At 47.1% G+C, this 21,047-nt stretch overlaps 1 protein-coding gene across 1 annotated transcript in view; it reads left to right on the top strand.

Annotated features, from left to right (window-relative positions):
* Positions 1-3,912: 3,912 nt before the first annotated feature.
* KCNK13 (potassium two pore domain channel subfamily K member 13) overlaps positions 3,913-21,047 on the top strand; it is a 104,534-nt gene continuing 87,399 nt past the window's right edge. The window contains exon 1 of the mRNA XM_040641541.1: positions 3,913-4,256. Coding sequence (XP_040497475.1) covers positions 3,917-4,256 — 340 coding nt within the window. The 5' untranslated portion in view covers positions 3,913-3,916. The remainder of the gene's footprint in view (positions 4,257-21,047) is intronic.

Here is a 21,047-nt window from a genome sequence, read left to right as displayed (position 1 = left end):
TCAGTAAAGACAGAAGATCTTAAAAACACTGTCAAGTACCTTGACCTAATTAACACTTATAGAGTCTATACCACACCCAACAACTGCAGAATACATATTCAAGTGCATATGGTATGTTCACGAAGATAGATCATATGCCAGACCGTAAAATACGTCTCAAATTTAGAAAGATTGAAACACATTGAATATAGTTCTCTGAGCACAGTGAAAATATTAGAAATAAATGATTTGTCTTAAAAAACCAGAAATTTGGAAATTAAGCAACACACTTCTAAATAATTCATGGGTCGAAGAAAAATACAGAAAATATTTTGAGCAAAATTATATGAAAGTACAACATACTGAAACTTTTAGGATGCAGCTAGCACAGGGAAAACAGGGAAATAAAGCTTTAAAATGGTAACGTTAAAAAGAAGAAACATTTAAAATCAGTGACTTAAGTGTCCACCATAAGAAGCTAGGGAAAAGAAGCAAAGGAAACACAAAACAAGTAGAAAAGTGAAAATAAGAGTAGGAACCCCGAGTAGAATTTATCCCAGAAATGCAAAGTTGGCTAAAATTAGAAAAGCAATGAATGATATTCAATACATTAATAAAGGAGACTATAAGATCATTGCAAAAGATGCAGAGAAAGCATTTGGCAACATTCACTCATTTATGATTTTAAAAATAACTCTCAGAAAACTAGAAATTAAAGAGTATCTATGAAAAACCCACAGTTAATATATTTAACAGTGAAAAACTGGAGGTTTTCCCTTAAGATCATGAACAAGACAAAGATTGCTTCCACCTCGTCTATTCACCATTATACTGAAGTCCTAAACGTTGCAGTAAGAAAAATAAATAGATGTCAGGAAGAAGCAAAACTCTATTTCTAATGGCATGATTATACAGAAAATCCTAAAGCAATTAATTAACTACAAGTGAATTTACTAAGGTTGCAAGAACCAAATTAGTTCATTAGTCTGCCTTCCGCTTAGGTCATAATCTCAGGGTCCTGGGATAGAGCCCCACATCTGGCTCCCTGCTCCTTGGGGAGTCTGCTTCTCCCACTCCCTCTGCCCCTCCCCGCTGCTTTTTCTCTCAAATAAATAATCTTCTAAATATTAGAAAAAATTTTAATCACAATGACTGATACTGCCAAATGTTTACAAGGTTATGGAACTATTGTCCATTGTTGGTTGGTACAACTAGCTATACTCTGGAAAAATGTTGAGCATTTCATATAAAACTAAATACCATCTCGCCTATGACCCAGCAGTTCCACTGCTAGGTATTTACTGGAGATATGAAAACAAATCCACAAAAATTTGTACAAGAATATTCCTAACAGTTTTATGATAGCCAAAAAATTCTAACAGCCCTGGTTTCTATCAATAGAATGAATATTCAAACAATTAAAATTAGCAATAAAAAGGAATAAATGACCAAAGCATAGATCATGGATAGATCTCAAAAAACGCTTTACACAAAAGTATAGAATGGCAGAACTCCATTTATATGAAGATCTAGAACAAGCAAAACTAAGTTCTATAAAGGCAAAACCAGTTGCTGGTAGGGAAAAAATCAGAACAGTGATTTCCTCTGAAGGAATGTGGGTGGGGGTTTGCTGACAAAGAAGATATGAGAAACACTAACCTGTTGGTGATATTTGGGTGATAGGTTGGATAGGTAGGGGTTTAATTTGCACAGGTGTATGCATTTGTCAGAACGCGTCTAATGGCACACTTAAGATTTGTGCATTTTGCTGTTTTACTCCAAAAGAAAAAAAATATCTGGACTCCAGAGCTCTGTTTCTTTATGCTGTCTACAACCTACTTTGAAAGGCACCCAAATAAGATGGGAAAGAGGAATGGATAAGTATGTAATAGAGCAAGAAAAGTAAAATGTTCATTGTAGAATCTAGGTGGTGAGTATATAGAATATTTAGAATTCTTTCAACTTTACATTTGAAAATTTTCATAAAATGGGAGAGGGGAGTAATTGCTGGACTTACCCTGGTTGTATACATGTGTCTACAAATGCACTACCTCCTAAAGCTCTTGCCCTCAGTAAGTTCGATAAAACAGGGGCATTCAGTAGTAGGTAACGGAGCTGCGGGGAGGGCACATGTACTGGCATTCAGAGCTCTGTGTTTATGCTCTGCTCCTGGCGAGTGTGAGCGGGTGGTGGGTGGGCTCTGAGCCTGCGACTACTCTGTCGGAAGGCTGGGAACTTCTACTTAGTTTGAAGGTGCCTACGCGTCCATTCCTCTATGTATCCATATTCACTCCTACATGCCAGGGGCTGGTGATTCCGGAGGGGCCCTGTGCGGCTGGGTACACAGGTGGGCGCCTGTGTCTGGAGGAGACGGAGCGCCCTCTTCTGGCCCAGGAGGGACCCACCCAAGCCCGCTAAGTATCCAACCTGCCTCTACAGCACCCACTTCCCCGGGATCTGAGCGCCCGAGGTGGGAGCGCTGCAGCCCCCAGGTGGGCCAGCCGAGAGACTGCTTCTGCAGGCGGAGAATAGCGCTGGGAGCGGCGCCGCGTGGCCGGCAGGCTGGAAACCGGATGGAGTCGCTGCCGCTGGCAGCCAAGAGGCTCCACCTGTTGCGGCTTCGGAGCGCTCAAGCCAGGAAGGGCACAGCCCTGGGAGCTCCGCTCCCAGCGCCGTTGTGCAGAGCGGGGCCGCGGCGAGGAGGGAACCTGGGGACAGTCCTGACAGAGCGGCGCGGAGGGGTCTCTCCCGGAGGTGAGAGCCCGAGCTCAGAGGCTGCGCAAGCGCCCCCTGAAAGGCGAGGTCTTGGGGAGGGAGTCCCTGGCCATTTGCTGGGGAGCCTGGCCTCTGTTCTGCACCGGGTGGGGGGAAAGCACCCTGCGTTGTGTCCTGGCAGCACAAAAATCCCTGGAGCACACTGAGGCGGCCAAGCCCCAATGGAGGAGATGGAACTCTCCAGCCCCCTGTCCTCGGCCACCTCTCCGGGAACTGGGACTGGCTAGGGACGCGCGCGTCGCACCGGCACAGCCGGCGCGTGGGATCGGAAGACGCCCCCGCTCTGGACACAAAGGCCAAGGGCGCTCTGGTAGGGGCAAGGCGAGGGAGGCTGCCCGGGAGAGATGCCCCTAACTTCCCTCGTCCCCCCATTCCAATCTCCCTTTCTGGTCTCCTCCTCCAGCCGATCCGTCCGCCGGATGCAGCGCAGCGTGGGGGCCGGGAGCGAGGTAGGAACCCATGGACCCGGCTCCGCGCAGTCCCTCGGGGTGCGCCTGCCCGGGACCCGCTCCAGCCTCTACACCCCGGCAGCCGGGTGGGTAACCCCAGAGGCCTGAGGCTCCGCGCGACTGGCACGCAGCACCGCGGATCCATCTGGGGAGGCACCACCAGCGCCAGCACACCGACACCCCGCGTCCTAGCCGTCGGCGGCTTGAGAAGCGCTGGTCAAAGAGACCGAGCCCGCCGGCTCCTCTAACCCGCCAGCTTCCGAGGCCGGAAGATCTTTGCTTCGGGGGAAATTCAAGTCCGCCCCTATTTGCGCTGAGGACGCGCCACGCCCCCTCCCCAATCTGAGCAGAGCAGGGAGGGCATCGGGGTGGAAACAGCGCTCGCATGCTGGTGCCAAGAAGCAGCGGACTCTTCTCCCGGTCCCTCGGACCTTGAGCATTTAGGAGAACTCCAAGGCGGGTGAGGACGGCGGCGACAAAGCGGATCTGAAACCACGAGTCGAGGCGGACCTGGGGAGCTGGCGCCGCGGGAGCGGTCGAGGCGGCGGCCTGGGGAGCCGCGCGGCCTGGGGGAGCGTCCAGCGGTCATGGACGAGCCGGCCGTCGGACGTCCGGGGGCGGGTTGAGCCGCGACCCCCGGGGGAGGGGGCCTGGGCCAGAGTCGGCCGGTGGCCACGGCCCTCCAGCGTGCGGTTGCCCCCGGGGGCGCGGCCATGGCCGGCCGGGGTTGCGGCTGCAGCTGCGGCCCGGGCTACCTGAACGAGGACAACGCGCGCTTCCTGCTGCTCGCCGCGCTCATCGTGCTCTACCTGCTGGGCGGCGCCGCCGTCTTCTCGGCGCTGGAGCTGGCGCACGAGCGCCAGGCCAAGCAGCGCTGGGAGGAGCGCCTGGCCAACTTCAGCCGCCGCCACAATCTGAGCCGCGACGAGCTGCGCGGCTTCCTTCGCCACTACGAGGAGGCCACCGAGGCCGGCATCCGCGTGGACAGCGCCCGCCCGCGCTGGGACTTCACCGGCGCCTTCTATTTCGTGGGCACCGTCGTGTCCACCATAGGTAAGTGGGCGTCGCTGGGGGGCGAAGGGGGCGGCCGGCCCCGCCGGCATCTTGCTGGCGGGCCGCTTCTCAGTCTTGCGTCCCTCCACCTCCGCGCTCAGCCCGGCTGCACAGATGTGAACTGTTGCCTCGTCAACAGGTGGTACTGCCTCCCTGCTTTTCTAAGCGTGGTCCACGGAGCAGCTGCATCCGCATCACCTGGGAGCTCGTTCTAAATGCCGTCTCGGCCTGTCCCTGGACCCCCTGAGTCAGGGCCTGCTTGTTAGCACAGCGCTCGGGGGATCTGAACGAGCCTTAAATTGCTCTGGAGGATTTTCAGTCTAGGTCAGGAGATAGAGCTTGAGTTCATGAAACTTCAGGGAGAAAGCTTACAAACCAACAAAGATGTATTGACCCAATATCACGCATGAGGCAATGGTTAGAGGGCGAGGCGCGAATTCTAAGACCGTCCATGACTTCAAACTTACAGAGAGAAAAATCAGATTGAATATCAAATTGGAAGTAGGGAGGCAAAAGTGCTAATGAGGGTGGAAACGGTTTCCTACCAGGAAGAAAGGGGGTTGACCTTTGGGTTGAACCAGTTAGTGTTAGGTATGGTTTGGGGACTAACGTGTTTTACACTCTAGAGGAGATTTTCATTTGGGGGTGCCCCATGAGCTACCTGATCTAGATGGAGTAGTGGAGGGAAGGCTAGGAAGGTCTCCGGGCTCAGGGCATGAAGGGGGACATATACTGCCAAACTAAGGAGCTGGAACTTACCTAGAGGCAACTGGGAGCCATGGAGAGTTTTTGACCAGGAGTGTGGACAGCACAGCTATGGTCGGTTATACCTTTATTTGGAAAACATTGGGAGTGTTTTTACTACACCTCTAAAGACTGTTCCTCTCTGAAGCATAATCAAGTGAGAAGGGGGTTGGGGAAGACACTGTAGAAATTCTGAGGGAAGGAGAGAGCTGAAGCGGAGGAGGGGCTTTGAAAGACAACCCAGAAAGGGAGTAGCTGCCAGCTGCCAGAGCCCAGGAACTGCAGCAGGGCCCTCAGGGCACAGCAGGTGCTCTCAGCCCCGGCCCCTGTGCTTGGGAGGAGAGCTTGTCAGTGAGGCAGGGTGACAAGGCAAACTTGCTTGAAGCTCCCACGCATGGCTGTCTTAGGTTGACATTCTGCCAGGAGAATGATTAGTCCAGAAAGATTTCCCAAGGTTAGTCTAGAAGCCCAGGGCTTCAGCTGGTGAGTAGGAGGCAGGGCAGGGAGGACTGGCACGGTTAGGGACACACGGGCTCTCTCAGAAGCACTTTGTGCTACACTGTCCAGCTCACCACCCCCTTCCCATCCCATACCGGTCCCTGCTCATCAGTGGGCCGTTATGACACCACAACTATGAGGCAGCAAAAAAGCTCTCTTAGCATTCCCTATGATGATTAGAACAGGAGGCCCTGAGGGGGATAGAGAGGGAGCAATGCCCATCACGGTTCTTTCTCCCAGCCTGCCGTCTCTGTGGGCTCTCTTAGCAGAATTCCCTAAATCCCCCACTGTATCAACTCTTTTGTGAAGACAGTTCTAGAATTTCTGTGTAGGGAGGACTTGGGGTGAACAGCCTGATTGAGAAGTGTTGCTGTGGAGCTGACCTTGACTCTGTGTCTGCATCGCGAGTACAATGTTTTTATTCAGACTGATTATTCATTTGGGGGTGGTCTTGGTGGGAGATCTGGGGAGCTAAATCCTCTTCCCCACCACAAGCTACCCCTTGGTCCTCCCCGTGGACATGGAGGTAGGAAGCAGCCACTTGTATGTATTGACTGGTGGACGCTGGTGCCTTAGGAACGGAGAATGTCTTGGATGGGTGGGCAGGTAGGAACAGGGGCTTTTGAGGCACAAATGCAATAATGTCGCCTGTCAGAAGGGAAGGAATCCTGGACTGAGAATCTGGAGTTGGAGCTATTGGCCCTGTCTCCATAGCTTGGGCAAGTTTCTTAACCATTCTGAGCCCCATCCTTCTCACCTGAGATGTCTACAAAGCAGACACCTTGGCATTGGCACGTGTTCACTGTTCAGTAAATATTCTGTCTCCTGCCCACTCCCTCCCCCTAAGCCTGCTCCTCTTGCAGGGTTCTCGAGGGATAATGAGCTCATGGAAGTGAATGTTCTTTACAAAGTACAAAGCACAGGCTTATTTTTACTTTCTCAATGCTAACATTTCCTTTTAAATTGTTTCGTTAATTGCTGTTGTAATTACGGCACTCACTCCCCTTTATTAGGGTACATATTAGGCACATACTGTGATTATCATGTGAATATGCGATGCAGCTAATTACATTTACACTTAATTTCCATCAACACAACTCCATGAGGTAGGTATGATTATCCTCATTTTATAAACAAGGAAGCTAAAGCTTCACGTTCTTTGTAAAGTAACGTATGAAGAAGAAAAAAGTTAAGCCATCTGCAGTGACATCACCCCAAGTTAATCATTGTTAACCTTCTGGTGCATTTCTTTCTATTCTTTTTTTCTATGCACACACATATGTACATACGTATTTTTAAAAACTGGGATCATATTCAATAAACCTTTCATCTCGTATTTTAGCTGTAACAATTGCATGATGTTTTTCATCTAAAATAGTTCCACTATGCTTTATTCGGCAAAGACTTTGAAGTAACAGACAACAAGAAAGCATATGGTGAAACAATGAAAAACATGTAAATAAAACTTCAGAACCAGGAAAAAGAAGAACAGAAATATGGAAGGCAAATGGATCTAGGAAGTTGCTAGAGAGGAGCTTTGTCTTAGTTCAGGTTCCTTCAGAAGCAGACGCTGAGCCAAGAATTTGTGTTGATTGGCAGGTGCAAGGGATTCAGGCAAGGGAGGGAGGAAATGCTACAGAAAGGGAAGTAAGTCACCATGGGGTCTGCTATTCAGCAGGAACTGTAGTGGGCAACTGATACTTACTCCCAAGTGGAAGCTTGAAACAATGCAAAGCTCATGACCCAGAATTATCCCAAGTAATGGGGCTGGGGCATTTATACACCCACAGCTGTCAGGAGTTGGTTCAGAGCTGCTTGGAGAACAGGGGAAGCACAAGGATAATTCCCAGGTACAGATTTCCCCCGCCATCTGAAAGCAGACTGTTTCTATGGAAGCTTTGTAAACTGAAACGGCGTGAAAGGATGAAGCAAGTACCATTTCCTAAAAGTAAAAATCCTCCAATTTCTTTCAGTTAGCAATTACGCGTACTAACATAGGTCTTTCATAAAAGCAAAGTGGCATAAAGCAAACTCACAGATAATGGGGGAAAACTGTACTTCCGGCCTGATTTTTTTTCATGGACAGCCAAGGGCAGTCCTCTGACAAAAATATAGGCACTGGCCATCTGAAGTCAGGCCAGTGTGCCCAGAAATGGTAAAGGAGGTCCTAAAGGGTGTGAGTGGGGCATCAGCAAGGACTATTCAAGCTTGAAATTTGGTTGCAAGTCCCATGGAAGAGTCAGGACCCATACTGGAATCCTTATCAGAAAAAGGAAGCATCAACCTCATCCCAGTTCCTAACCCTCAAAAAAGTTTCCCCTTGGGATTTTATACAGGAAGCATTGCATAGGAGAGTGTGTGATGTTCAAACGACATTTTCCTGAAAATGCAATTGGAGAATTTCATGCACCTGTTGTCTGAGATCTTTGATTTAAAAGTCAGAGCAGAACTAAATTCTACCTTAAAACTAATAACACACTATCCGTGACCTAATTTGAATTTAAATAAAAATTTAAAGAATAAAATAAAAGCAGAATGAAAAACAGCCAGTTTCTCAAAAGCCTAAACAGAGAACTACCGTATGACCCAGAAATTCCACCCCTAGGGCATTTATTCAAAAGAATTGAAAGCAGATTCTCAGATACTGGGCACCCATGTTTGTTGCAGTGTTATTCATAACAGCCAAAAGGTGGAAACAACCCAAGTGTTCGTCAACAGATGGATGGATAAACACAAAGTGGTAGGTACGTACAATGGAGTACTGCTGAGCCATAAAAAGAATGGAATTTTGATGTATGCTACAGCATGGATGGACCTTGAAAGCATTATACTTAATGAAATAAGCCAGACACAGAAGGACAAATGTTATATAATTCCACTTATATGAGGTACCTAGAATAGACAAATTCCAGAGGAATGGAAGCTAGAACAGAAGTTACCAGGGACTGGGGGGAGAGGAGAAGGGTAGTTTATGGGTATGGCCTTTTTGTTGGGGATAATACAAAGTTTTGGGTGTGCGTAGTGAGATGGTTAAACAACAGAATGGATGTATTTAATGCCATTGAATTATACTTAGGAATGGTTACAGTGGTAAATATTATGTCTCTTTTGCCATAATTTAAGAAGAGCAAAATATGAACACACAAGTCAGGGATGCTGATTCTGAAAGAGGCTGGTGATCAGATTGAAACGAGAATCAACTTGGAACTACTCAGAGAAATAGGTTGGTAGTATATTCTATAAATAATCTTCTCTAAGTATCTTTTCCCTCAAATAGGCTTTTGTTAGGAGTCTGTTTCTGTATCGGCCCGTGTATTTATAACTCAGCGTCTCTCCAAAAAGGACTTGAGGTCATTTGCATATGATATGGTCGAGGTAGGCTTAGGCTTCAGGTTACCCCCAAATCTCAGTAGCTTAACACATCGGGGGCTTACTTCGTACTCTCACCAAACTCCCTGTGGTGTGTGTGGTGACTCCCCAGGGCAGTTGTCTCCTTTGTTGGTCCCCTGTTCAGGCTGCTTTCATGTTGTGACGACTCTTCATGAGCTCATGTTTCTAGGACTGCCCAGGAAGGGCCGAAGTGTGGAGGACCAGCTGCCATCCCCTGGAAGGGACCCGAGTCACCTCCACACACATTCCATTGACCAAACCAAGTCACATGGCCACACCCAACTTCAAGGACAACCACACTGCTCCCCTGAGTCCAGAAGTGGATAAGGTTGGATATTGGTGAACGGCTCAGAAGCCTACTACACATGCATATGTACAAGGCACTAGAAATGGATATTATGGATTTAAGACATGGAGGAGATGAGAAACCGTGACTGGGACAGTTCAGTTAAGCCACATATTGGTTTGGGGGGTTTTTTAAAATTTTTAATTATATTTTAAGTAGACTCCACGCCCTGTGATCAAGACCTGAGCGGAGATCAAGAGTCAGGCACTTAACTGACTGAGCCACCCAGGCACCCCAGCCACATATTGTCAATACACAGAGGTTTACGTCAAAAGGACCTGCTTAATGGCCAAAAGTGAGCCCCAGATTTGGCTGAGTTTCCAGTCGTCGTAATAGAGGGGCAAGGACAACCATTAAATGGTCCCTCTTATCCAGGCTGCCTGTTTGGAAAACACCCAACTTTTTCAGACTGGAATGAAATTTTTCCTACAGATTGTTATGAATGGGAGTACGTAAGATGATGAGTAATCTTCTCCACAGCATCTAGGCCATAACTCTGAAAGAGAGCTGTACGCTCCTGCATAGCATCGCGTCCCTCAGTGCAAGCTGCCATTCAGTAAAAGCCGCTCCGCCGAACTTGGAAACATGCAGCTCCCAGTGCTGTGGTCCAGGAAGGATGCTTAGAATTGTCTGCTGCCAGTTCCCAGGCTTCAGTGTCTACAAGAACTCACCCGAGGGGAGTATGGTGCTTGTTCAAATGCAGGCATTTGGGCCCCCCTTTCAGAGATCCTGACGCAGTAAATCTGCATTCTGAGAAGCTCCCCCAGGCAGCTCTGAGGTGGGCGGTCCAGGGAGCGCACCGACGCGTGTGCGATGGGAGTGGCTATAGCGTTGGAGACCATGGAGATCCTTGCTATTCGGAGTGGTCGGTGAAGCCATGGTGTCAGCATCACCTTGGACCTTGTTAGAAATGCAGAATCTCAGGCCCACCCCAGACCAACTGAGTTAGAATCTGTTCTTCAACAAAACAGCCAGGTGGGTCAGAGGCACGTCAAAGCCGTTTGGGATGTTGCTGACGAGGGCAAGGCCCCCTGTGCTCTCGAGCGTAGACAAACTGGTGGCCAGGCTGGAGCGGAGAGGAGGTGAGATGTGCTCATCTCTTGTCTTGGTGGACCTCCTCTCCAGCTGGTCGTTAAGTACACGAGGGGCAAGTTGATTTAGGCAGGGGCAGCCTAACCAGATGGAGGGGTGCACTGGGATTGGGCTGAGAAGGGGACCGTGGCTTGTGTCGATTGGAGAGGCTTGGACGGAGAGCCGCCACACCTCCGTGGCGTAACCCTCAAGGTAGATTTCCAGACTGGGCCGCAGCAGTGGTGTTCCTTTCAATTGAACAGAAGTAATTATGCTGGCACCCCTTTTTGGCCCTGGGTGTGACTTGTGATTAGCACTTGTGCCTCAGGATTCTACAAGGCTCGAAGGCTCGTGGGGCTCGGGAGCTGGGCTGACGAGCATATGATTTGGCCTGGTCAGCGTGCTAATCTATGTGGTGCTGAACTGAATATTGTTTTTGAAATCTGTTTTTTCGTCCCTGGGAACAAAGTTGAGGAAAAAGCTTATGAAATAGAATTATATCGAATTCAAACAAAATATTGGGAATCACCATTCTACAGTGTAAAGCTATATACACTGACATCATGAACAGGCATTGAGAAAGAATAAAAACATCTGATAAGTACATTAATGGATATCACATGTTCGTGGGCTCATACATGTGTCAAGATTTAAATCACACATTGACTAGGCACTTCATATTTTGCAAAGCATTTGTGCACAAATCTCATGAGGTAGGCAGAGAAGTTATCGGTCCATTTAGCAGATAAGGAAACTGAGGACAGAAAGCATAGTTAACTTACCAGGGCTATATCAGGACTTCGCTATAAAAGGGCAAAATCAAGATTAGAACCAGGTTTTGTTTTGTTTACTGTCTGATGATAAAAGAAATACATATTAATTTGAGAAGACTGGAAATATATAGGAAAGTATAAAAAAGAAAGTAGAAATCACCCGCAATTCCACCATCTAACAAGAATCACTGTTAATATTTTGGTGTATAGTACATTGTACCCCAAGTGCTATTCGATTGAATGTAAGATGCTTCGTTATTTTACGTACCATTAAGGAGGCTGCCAATTAAATTTTGACATGCCAGCCATCGTGAGAGCACCCCAATTTCTAAGATACTAAAATGTTGGGAAAGGTACCTCTTAAAGTCACAGGACTAGATCATATTTTGTATCTGATTGTTTTCCACATAACCACTATGACATGAGCATATGTTGTAATTAGGTAAAAATGAATCTCATAATTAGAATTTCTTAGATTTATACTAAAGTTGATTAATTTTAACTAGTTATTAGAAGCACTTATAGTTTGGGGCACCTGGGTGGCTCAGTTGGTTAAGCGTCTGCCTTCAGCCCAGATCATGATCTCAGGGTCCTGGGACTGAGCCCCGCATCAGGCTCCCTTCTCAGTGGGGAGTCTGCTTCTCTCTCTCTCTCCCCCTGCCTCTCCCCCTGCTTGTGTGCTCTCTTTCTCTCTCTCTCTCTCTCTCTCTCTCTCTCCCCCTTCCTCCCTCTCAAATAAATAAATAAAATCTTTTTTAAAAACCCCACATACTTACATCTTTCCTGTGTCAGCTAGCTAGTCCTTCCCCCATTTTGCTATCGGGAGCAAGGGGATAATTGTGTTAATCATTGTATTTGAAGGATTTGGGCCCTTTGTCATGGTTGGGCCATACCTTCCATGCATTTTTGTCTTCCGTTCAGCATTTATGAGATTTAGGAACATTACAAATTTCTGTGTAGTTTTGTATCTCGGTCTTTTTCTTGCGATGTCTTCCATTGTTTGTGTTTGTGTTTAAAAAATAACTTTCCATCCAGATCTAATAAGAACACGAGTTTCTGTTCAGTATTTTTCCAAGTGCTGCCACAGCCCCCATCATAGCAGTAGTTTTTAAAACATTTCCCCATATTGTCTCGTGTGAACAACGATGGTGCACTGTGAGATTATATTGAAGGAGCGATGCCGCATGGTCAAGGGGAAAGAGACGGCACGGAGAGTGACCTGTAGGCGTTTGCATCCCCCAGGGTCAGGTGAGAGGGCCATCTCTCTTGGGATCTATCTTCTGAAATTGCATGAGGAAGCTCACGCTGTCCATCCTGTGAACCCTGGGCTTGTTCAATCATTTGTTTCCTTCTTGGAAGATTTCTGTATCTGGAAATTAGCATTCCATCGCAGGACACCCCTCTACTCTCCGCTGTCCAGCACGCCAGCTAGTCCACGTATGTACTCAGCTTGTTTCATTAAATTCTTCTCTTAGGAAACATGGTGCTTTCCTCCTCTTTTATCCTAAAAGCCATTCTGTTCTCTCCCTGCCACCCCCCATAACTTTCTCCATAAAGGAGAGATTTGGCATGAATGTAACCCAAATAATTCTTGCGCCCCTTGGGGTGCTAAGGGTGGTGTTTCATTCAAAGAAGCATGGTCCATTAGCCCAAAGTAATGAGAAAGTAAATTTAATTTTTGCTTGCATATTTCTAAAGAACCCGAGAGGCTCCCATTTATAACACAGAGGAATGTTCTTTCTCTTCTCCTCTCCTAGTGTCATATATCTTAAAGGAGTTCTGGAGCCTCTTATCTCAGATCCTCTCAGTGTGTCTCCCCCTCTGCATCCCCCCCCCATCTCTGTCTGTTCTCTGTCATCACAAGTGACTTCACCTCTCCAACTTGTTTTAGCTTTTTCTCATTCAGCGTGTTACCTGCTCTCTCCCCAGTGAAGGATAGCCCTGGGGACCGGCCCAGCAAGCAGCAGTGCCGTCCCACAGGGGGGTGGTGAGAAGAGCAGGGCAAGGTTATGATCATAACACATTAATGGTTTTACACAAGGGGACACTCTCAGCCTGACATTACCATGTTCAGACCCGGCAGCACACAGCCCACTGAGGACAGTGGGGCAACGCATCTCATCGGGAGGTGTCTCCATCACTAAGAAGCTCTCCCTTTACCCTGCAGCCTTCTGCCTCCTTCAGTTCAGTTTGTCTGAATTGCTAAACATCATATCACTTTTCTGAGATGTTGCACCTGTAGCATTCCCCCTGCATCTTCCTTGGGCCAGAGAGCCATCTTTAGAAGCCTAAGTGCCAGATTCTGTTGGTCCCATTCTCCGATCCACCCGTGACATCTCTTCTCTCCATCACCCCTCCTTACGGGGAAACCCTGTGGTAGGTGAACCCAGGGGTCAGGCCATGAATGACACAAGTCTAACTTGGGGTGTGGGATGTTGGGGGCAGTGGGGCCTGTGTTCCCACAGGCATTCAGATTCTAACTGTAAAACAGCATCAGCCTGGCCAGGCAGGTCTGATGATGGCTTAACTCGAGTTTGAGCCTCCCAGGTAGAATTTTGACCATCCATGAGCTTTGGCTGCTTTTCCTGTGGGAGCAAGAAAGACAAAAAGTTCTTTACCTTTCTTGGTCAGTAACAAAAATCTTGATTTTTACAGTTCATTTGTGTGCCTGTTTGTGCAGGACGTTTGGTCAGCACTGGGGCAGGGGGGAGGGGAACTAGCATATTAGCTGTTTCACTATGCACGCACTAATTTCTAAAAGGACCTGGGGCACTTATATTCTCTTAACTCCTTGGATCCTCATGTCTACGCTTAGGTGTTGTAATCTATCAGGATATGCTGTTCAGTTTGTTTCTTTCCTTTTACATTATTTCCTGTACACTTTCCCAGGAATTTCACACGTTCCTATTAATGTAGCATAGTTTATCCTCAAATTGTTGGATTTGGGGTTATTTTTTTTTTTTACTCTCGTGTGTAATAAAGTTTATGAAATGTATTGAGCGCTTACCATGGGTTAAATACAGCACACATCTTTGTATATGTCCTTATAAGAGCCCCATGAGGGTGATTACTATTAATATTCTCATGTGCTAGACTAGGATCCTAGGGCCCAGGGAGCTTTCATGCTGTGTCTGAAGTTAACCAGCTGGAAGAAGCCTGGAGGCTCCCTTCAGAGCTTATGCGTTGAACCACTACTGTTTTGCCATTTCTTCCTTTGGGGTCCTTGTTGTGGGAAGAATTGCCAGCTGACGGGCCTGTGACCTCTTTTTTCAGTTGCGGTGGTCCTTGGGTGACTAGGGATCGTATAAGAAGACAGACACGGTCTGGCGAGCAGAATCTCAGGGGGCGTTTGTGATATTGTACCATCTGTGGTTCCACGGGTAAAAGGTTTGGGTGATGTCTGCCCACCTCCTGGGAGTCCATGCCAAGGGAGACTTATACCTCCTGTTGCAGTATCTTATGCAGCCTTCCTCCCATCACCTTGACAACCGATGCGCCTAGAAGGTGCCGGCCCCCGGGACTTTCATCTCTGATTCCAACACATTTGATCCAGAAATCACTTCCTGACTCTGCCTGTGAGCTCTTGGCCTGTTCACACCAGGGTTTTGTGTGTCTTGGGTCTTCCCTCGTGTTAAGCATCTGATAAAGATCACGAGGCATTGACCTTACAGATCAGCCAAGGCAGTGGTTTTCAAACTGTGCTCCAAGTAGCCCATGGGGTTCTCTGTGGTATCTTAAAGGGCTATCCTGAGGTCCTGAGTTTTTATCTCTGTTATATGTATTTATTTATATATGCCCAAAATGTTTATCTTGTTCTGCTGTCTTTTTATTGACTATTACATTTTGGGGGGGCATGTACAAAAGATTTTTATATAGCCAAATATGCTCATTTTTACTGGCAATTTTTTCTATGGTTTCTCATCAAGCCGGGTCCCTCTGTGGTTGAGACAAATATTCTCATCCATTCTTCGTTTAGCTCTAACTCAGCTCAAATGTTATTCAAAAAGATTGCTTTTTAAATGGTTTTGTGTGGTTGGCTATATAATTATGATCGGATTTATTTCTAAAATTATCACACAGTGATTTGAGAATGTGCATTTTCCAGAATTCTGTTTTCTGTTTTGAGTGTTTCTTTGTATCCTAGTATCTGTATATGTTTCAGCTGGCTTTTCACTTATGTTACAGAATTTTGGAGAAGGAGGGAACATCGCCCCCGAACACCCTCTCGACCTAGAGAACACACCCAAAATAACATTGTGGTTGCGTGTGTCGGGGCATATACATTCAGAATTACTGATGTCATCACTTGCATAACTTCTGTTATGTTCATAATACCTTGGTTTACCTCTTAATGCCTTCTATACTAACATCTATTTTTAAACATGGATATGATTAAGCTCCTGCATTATGTTAGGAGATATTTGCTGACTTTTAGACCATTTCTTTATTTGTAAGTTTGAATATATTTTTAAGCAAACCACTTAATACATTTTGTATTTTTTTCTTTTTAAACCAGTTACAGACTTTTCTCTTTGTAGGGGAATTTGGCCCGTTTGGTGTTTGGTCTCATATGCAGTATTCTTTTCTGTTCTGCATTTCTCTTGTTTTTCTGTTCCCTTTCCAATGCCATGCCTTCTATTGCTGTGCATTGGGTATTCTTTTTGTCACTTAAAGTGTGATCAGAATGAAAACTTATCTAAACTTCCTGGGATATAAAAACGATAACTGCCATTATTTTTCGTGGTTATAAATAAAATTAAGACCCTTCCCCCTGAATGATAGTGAGTCTTGCATGCATGAGTTCAGCTCCATTCCCTCCAAATGCCTTGTCTCCCAGGTCCCTTGTTGTTATATCCTGTTCTCTGGAAACGCTTTTTCACATTACATTTTTTTCACCTTGAAACCGGACTTGTGTCATCATATCTGATTGCCGAGAGCACACCAAAGCCATACTCTTTTTCTCTTCAGCAATCTTTAGTGCATCTCTTTCCGGTACCTTCCTCTTCATTTCCAGTCCGTTTCTTCTTCTCCTGCCTCTGGGCCTTTAGGCTTTGGATGATAGTTCACTCGACACCAATTGCATTTTCTTAAGCCTTGCTTCTGCTTCCAAAGAGAAAGTAAAAGCGAGACTTTTAGTTGTTTGAGAAACTCCATTGTTCTGTGTCCCATGGTGCCGATACCCATTCACGTTCCCCTCAACAGTGCACAAGGGTTCCCTTTTCTCCATATCCTCGAGGACACTTGTTTTTTTTTTTTTCGTCTTTTTGAGAATAGCCCTTCTAACAGATGTGAGGAGATTATCTTGTTGTGGTTTTTATTTGTTTATTTATTTGAGAGAGATAGAGCATGAGCAGAGAGAGGGAGAAGCAGACTCCCTGCTGAGCAGGGAGCCCAACATGGGGCTCGACCCCAGGACCCCAAGGTCGCAACTGAGCCGAAGGCAGACGCTTAACCAACTGAGCCACCCAGGCGTCCCTCTTGTTGTGGTTTTGATTTGCATTTTCCTGATGGTCAGTGACGTCAAGCACCTGTTCACGTCCCTGTGGGCCTGTATCTGTATGTCGTTTTTGGGAAAATGTCTATTCAGATCCTCTGCCCATTTTTTTAAAAAGATGTATTTATTTTAGAAAGAGAGAGCGCAGGTGTGTGCAAGTAGGGGAGGAGCAGAGGAGAGGGAGAGAAGCAGACTCCCTGCTGAGTGCAGAGCCTGACCTGGGGCTTGATCTCACGACCCTGAGATCATGACCTGAGCCGAAACCAAGAGTCAGGTCCTTAACCAACTGCACCACCCAGGTGCCCCTCCGCCCATTTTTAATCAGCTTATTTATCTGTTTGTTTGCTGTTGAGTTGTATGAGTTCTTTATATATTTTGGATATTAACCCCTTATCAGGTCTGTGACTTGCAAGCATCTTCTGTCCACTAGGCTGCCTTTTCTCATTGCTTTCGTGTGCCCATGCTTTTTAGTTTGATGCAGTCCCATTTGTTTATTTTTGCTTTTCTGGCTTTTGCTTTGGACGATTTATAACTATTCTCTCTTTTCTCCTAAAGTAGATTTTCTTCATCTAATTTTGCTCATCTTAGTTTCCCTGGATAGGTCCTGTTAAGCCACTCTCAGTCCCAGAGGAATCTGGAAATCTTTCTTTGGGATTTAAATTTTTTAAACTGAATTTATGCTACATTTAGCATTGTCCTCACTAAGGCCTGTTTTATTCATTCTGGTTGTTGATATTTTCTGCTCCAGATGTCATATTCCTGTATTCGGTATGGAGGCACGCTAGACTATTTTTTAGCCTGCTGTATTTTTAGACTTAGTTTCTTTTATTTAACAGCCTGTGTCCTAATACCAACACCTATGAAAAGAAATGTGTGTACAAGGCGTGCTTTAACCACACAGGGGTATGTTTGATGTCGTGGAATGATGGATGAAAACTGAAGTCTGGGAACTGATAACTGAAAGTAACCACACCTCTACTTATTCGATTAATTAAGACAAATGTCCTGGAGAAGGTGGAGTCTAATGTCTATTTGGGAAGAGACGATGACCTGCTCATTCTCTCAACTCTCTTTTGAGTCAGGGAAAATAAGGTTCAGAGAGAGAGAAATTTTCCTAAGTACACACAGCTGGTAAGTAAGAGAGTCCATCAGTTAGGGATTTTGTTTAGCTTCAAGTTGCAAGACCCAAAAAACCGTGGTAAAGCACAGAAGGTTTTACTCTATGCTGGGAAAGGCACTGCATTGCATGTAGGCAATTCAGGCCTGGTACAGACTGTATGATGTCACAAGGAGTCAGACCTCTTTAGCTCTGCTATCCCTAGGATGTGTCTCTGGTCCTCAGGGCTCAATGTGGCTGCGGGAGCTCTGGCCATCACGTCTACACCATAGGCGGTAGGACGAAGGAAAGGGAGAGGAAGGGCGTGTCCTTTTCTTTCAAAGAGATGTCTTAGGTCACTTTCCCTCATAAGCAGACTTTGGGCTAAGGATTTAGGTGGAGGTGATTTATCAAGGTAGTGCTCTCAGAAGAGGCCAGTGGGAGAGTAAAGGAAGTGAGGAGATAGAAAGAGAAGAAGCCAAGTAGGAGGTTGTTTTATGGAGCTCTGGAGCATGAATTACACCTTGGAATGTGTCCCACCTTCAGGCAAAGGTACTGGGTTTTATATGCCCACACCAGTCACTGGTCATGGCTGGGGGTGGGAAGGATCTAAAAGTGCAGGACACTTGTCAGGTGTCAGCTGTGAGCAGTAAATCCTGCAGCAGCCAGGGGATGGGCACACACAGCTGGTCCAGAGTTTAGGGGGAGTTGGGCAGGGCACAAACAGCATGTCCACTACAGGGGGCTTCCCAGAAATTCCGGATCGTCCTTCCCCTGACAGTCATTGTTCACAACTTTGTCACAGGGTCACACCCAGCTGCAACAGTGGCTGGGAAACGGGCTCATTATTCCAGTTAGTAATATGTCAGAGAGTAATTACTAAGGAATAACGAGAGAAAGGATGTCAGAGGCATCTAACGGTGTTTGCCACAGCAGCGTAATCCATGAGCGAGTCACAAAGAGCCGTGACTGTCAGGCCATAGGGCAGGAGCTCTGCACAGTGGGGCTGGCCTGCTGTTAGACACTGGGGAAGAGTCGCATAGTAAAAAGAGACATTCATCTACTAGAAGTGTCCAGATCTCTTGGAAGAAGAGAGAAGAGGCAGGGAGAGCCGTGAAGTGGCCCCCAGGCTGGTCCCCACAGGATCTAAAGGCCAGGACAGGGAGGAACCAGGAGGCTGACAAAGGGCAGGTGGGAGGTCCCCTGGGGACAGCCTGACACAGATCTCAGAACCAGTGCCTCTTTGCCACAAACAGGCCATGGAGTAGAGTGTGGTGAGGGCAGGATGCAGGGGAGCTGCCCAAGGCAGGCAGGGAGCAGAACCCGCCGCAGAGTTGGCCCTGGGGGTCCTTCAGGGCTGGCAGGTGCCACTGTTCCAGCCAGAGCCTGGCTGGCCAGCCTGCCTTCCCCTCCCTCCCTTCGCCCATCCCTCCTTCCTTTTCTTCTTAACTGAGGCTGTAATAATATTAGTCTCCAAAGAAAAACCAATAACGCAGATGAAAAGGAATATTCAATTTTTTATTTCTTGTTAAACTAAGGTCGTTGATAAAGTTCTCTGACAAAAACATCTTTCATGAAAATGAAAAGATAATTTATTGATAATTTAACTGAAAGGTCCACCTCAGACAGGCTGGATCTGGGTTTAGATGATGTCACCAGGTATCATTTTGTCTGTCTGTCTGTCTGTCTCTGTCTTGGCTTCTCATTTTTCTTATGAGGGTCAGTCAGGTCCTGCTTCAGAGCAATGACGTTGGCCCCAGAAGCATCAGATTGGCGTGGTCCTTAGACCATGAAGGAGAAGGACCCTGTCTTTCCGGAGCCCCTGAACAGAGCTCTGCAGGGCCCCGCATGGGACAGGTTTATAAGACAAACGCTTAGCCAGAGGGGAGGTCAGGGTCACACACCCACATCTGGTGTGGGCGGGACAGTGGGGGTAGTGGGGGGGGCATGCAACTGAAAGTAAAAAAGGGAACAATTCCCCAAATTCCCAAGATTCTTGGTAGACAGGAAGGGCAGGAGGAAGGACGGTCCCCGGACACGCGCCAGTTGGGGTGAGAAATGGGATTCCGAAAGGGAGACGGTTGAAAGGACCCTGAGTTGAGCTTTGAAATTGTTGACCTCAGGGCACCTTTGGGACGAGTTGGGGTGGGGGGAAGTGGTGGGGGTCTGGGGCTCAGGAGAGAGGTTAGGACTAGAGATTCCAACATCACAAGTGAAATTCCCTGTGCCCGGAGAGTGGGGTCAGGAGTCACGTTGTCAGACTCGCCTTTGATGTTTGTAGCCGTTGTCCTTTTAACAACAGTAACTATAAGAGGCTCTTCTGTGTCTCTGTCTTCTTTGCATCCCCCAGCCCTGGGCCCCGGGGCTCCCTGGCCTGGCCCCCTGCTCTCCCCCTAAGAGGTCTTGTTCTGCATTCCCCTGGGGCTAAGAGGAAGCTAGCATCAGGTCTGCCCCCACCCAAGCTGCCCATGCCCAGTTCCTTACAAACTCCCTGAGCTGCATTTCTCCAGCTTGTCACTGTGACACTTGGGGCCAGATGATCTTCTGTTGTAGGACTGTCCTGTGCGTCCTAAGATATCTAGCAGCATCCCTGACCTCTGCCAGTAGGGCCCCCATGGTGACCACCCACTGCTAGATGCCCCCTGGGGTCAAAATCTAACAACTGCCTTAAAAGAAACAGGAGGACAGAGATTCTGTGGCTTTTCTCTCCGCAAGCCTTGCCGGGTGTGGGTCCGCTGTGACGGGTGCTGGGACCATGGAGAGGAGCAAGTGGGACCTGGGTTCCAGAAAGTGAAAGTACATGAGGATTTCCATGAATAGAGGAGTTCCAGACCAAAGACAAAATTTTCAAACAAAGGGTGTTTTTTGAGTATTTGCCCCTCTCCCTGCCTCACCCACAAACCCACACCCCCCCTTCAAGGGCCTTATTAACGGCGAGGTGGCTTTTTTTTTTTACAAGTATTTTTTCCATTAAAAAACATTCCTAAATTAATACATGCATATTTAAATCCATTTTCAAATTATTCCAAGTATTTAAAATGAAAAATCCAAGTCTCCTTTTACTTCTTTCTTACTCTCCAGCGGTGACCACTGCTTTCTTATACTTACTGGTGGTTCTTTTTTCTTTTTTTTTTTGTAACACAGTTACAAATTCACACACCATAAAATTCACCTATTTAAAGTGTACAATTTGGGGCACCTGGGTGGCTCAGTCGGTTAAGCGTCCGCCTTTGGCTCAGGTTGTGATCCCAGGGTGCTGGGATCAAGCCCCGCATGAGGCTCCTGGCTCAGTGAGGAGCCTGCTTCTCCCTCTCCCTCTGCCTGCTGCTCCCCTTGCCTGTGCTCTCCTCTCTCTCTCTGTTAAATAAATAAATAAATC

This window comes from Ursus maritimus, unplaced genomic scaffold (assembly GCF_017311325.1).
Source record: "Ursus maritimus isolate PB19 unplaced genomic scaffold, ASM1731132v1 scaffold_25, whole genome shotgun sequence".
Classification (NCBI taxonomy): Eukaryota; Metazoa; Chordata; class Mammalia; order Carnivora; family Ursidae; genus Ursus; species Ursus maritimus.
The sequence above is the reverse complement of the archived record's forward strand: the minus strand, read 5'-3'. Positions and strand labels throughout refer to the sequence as shown.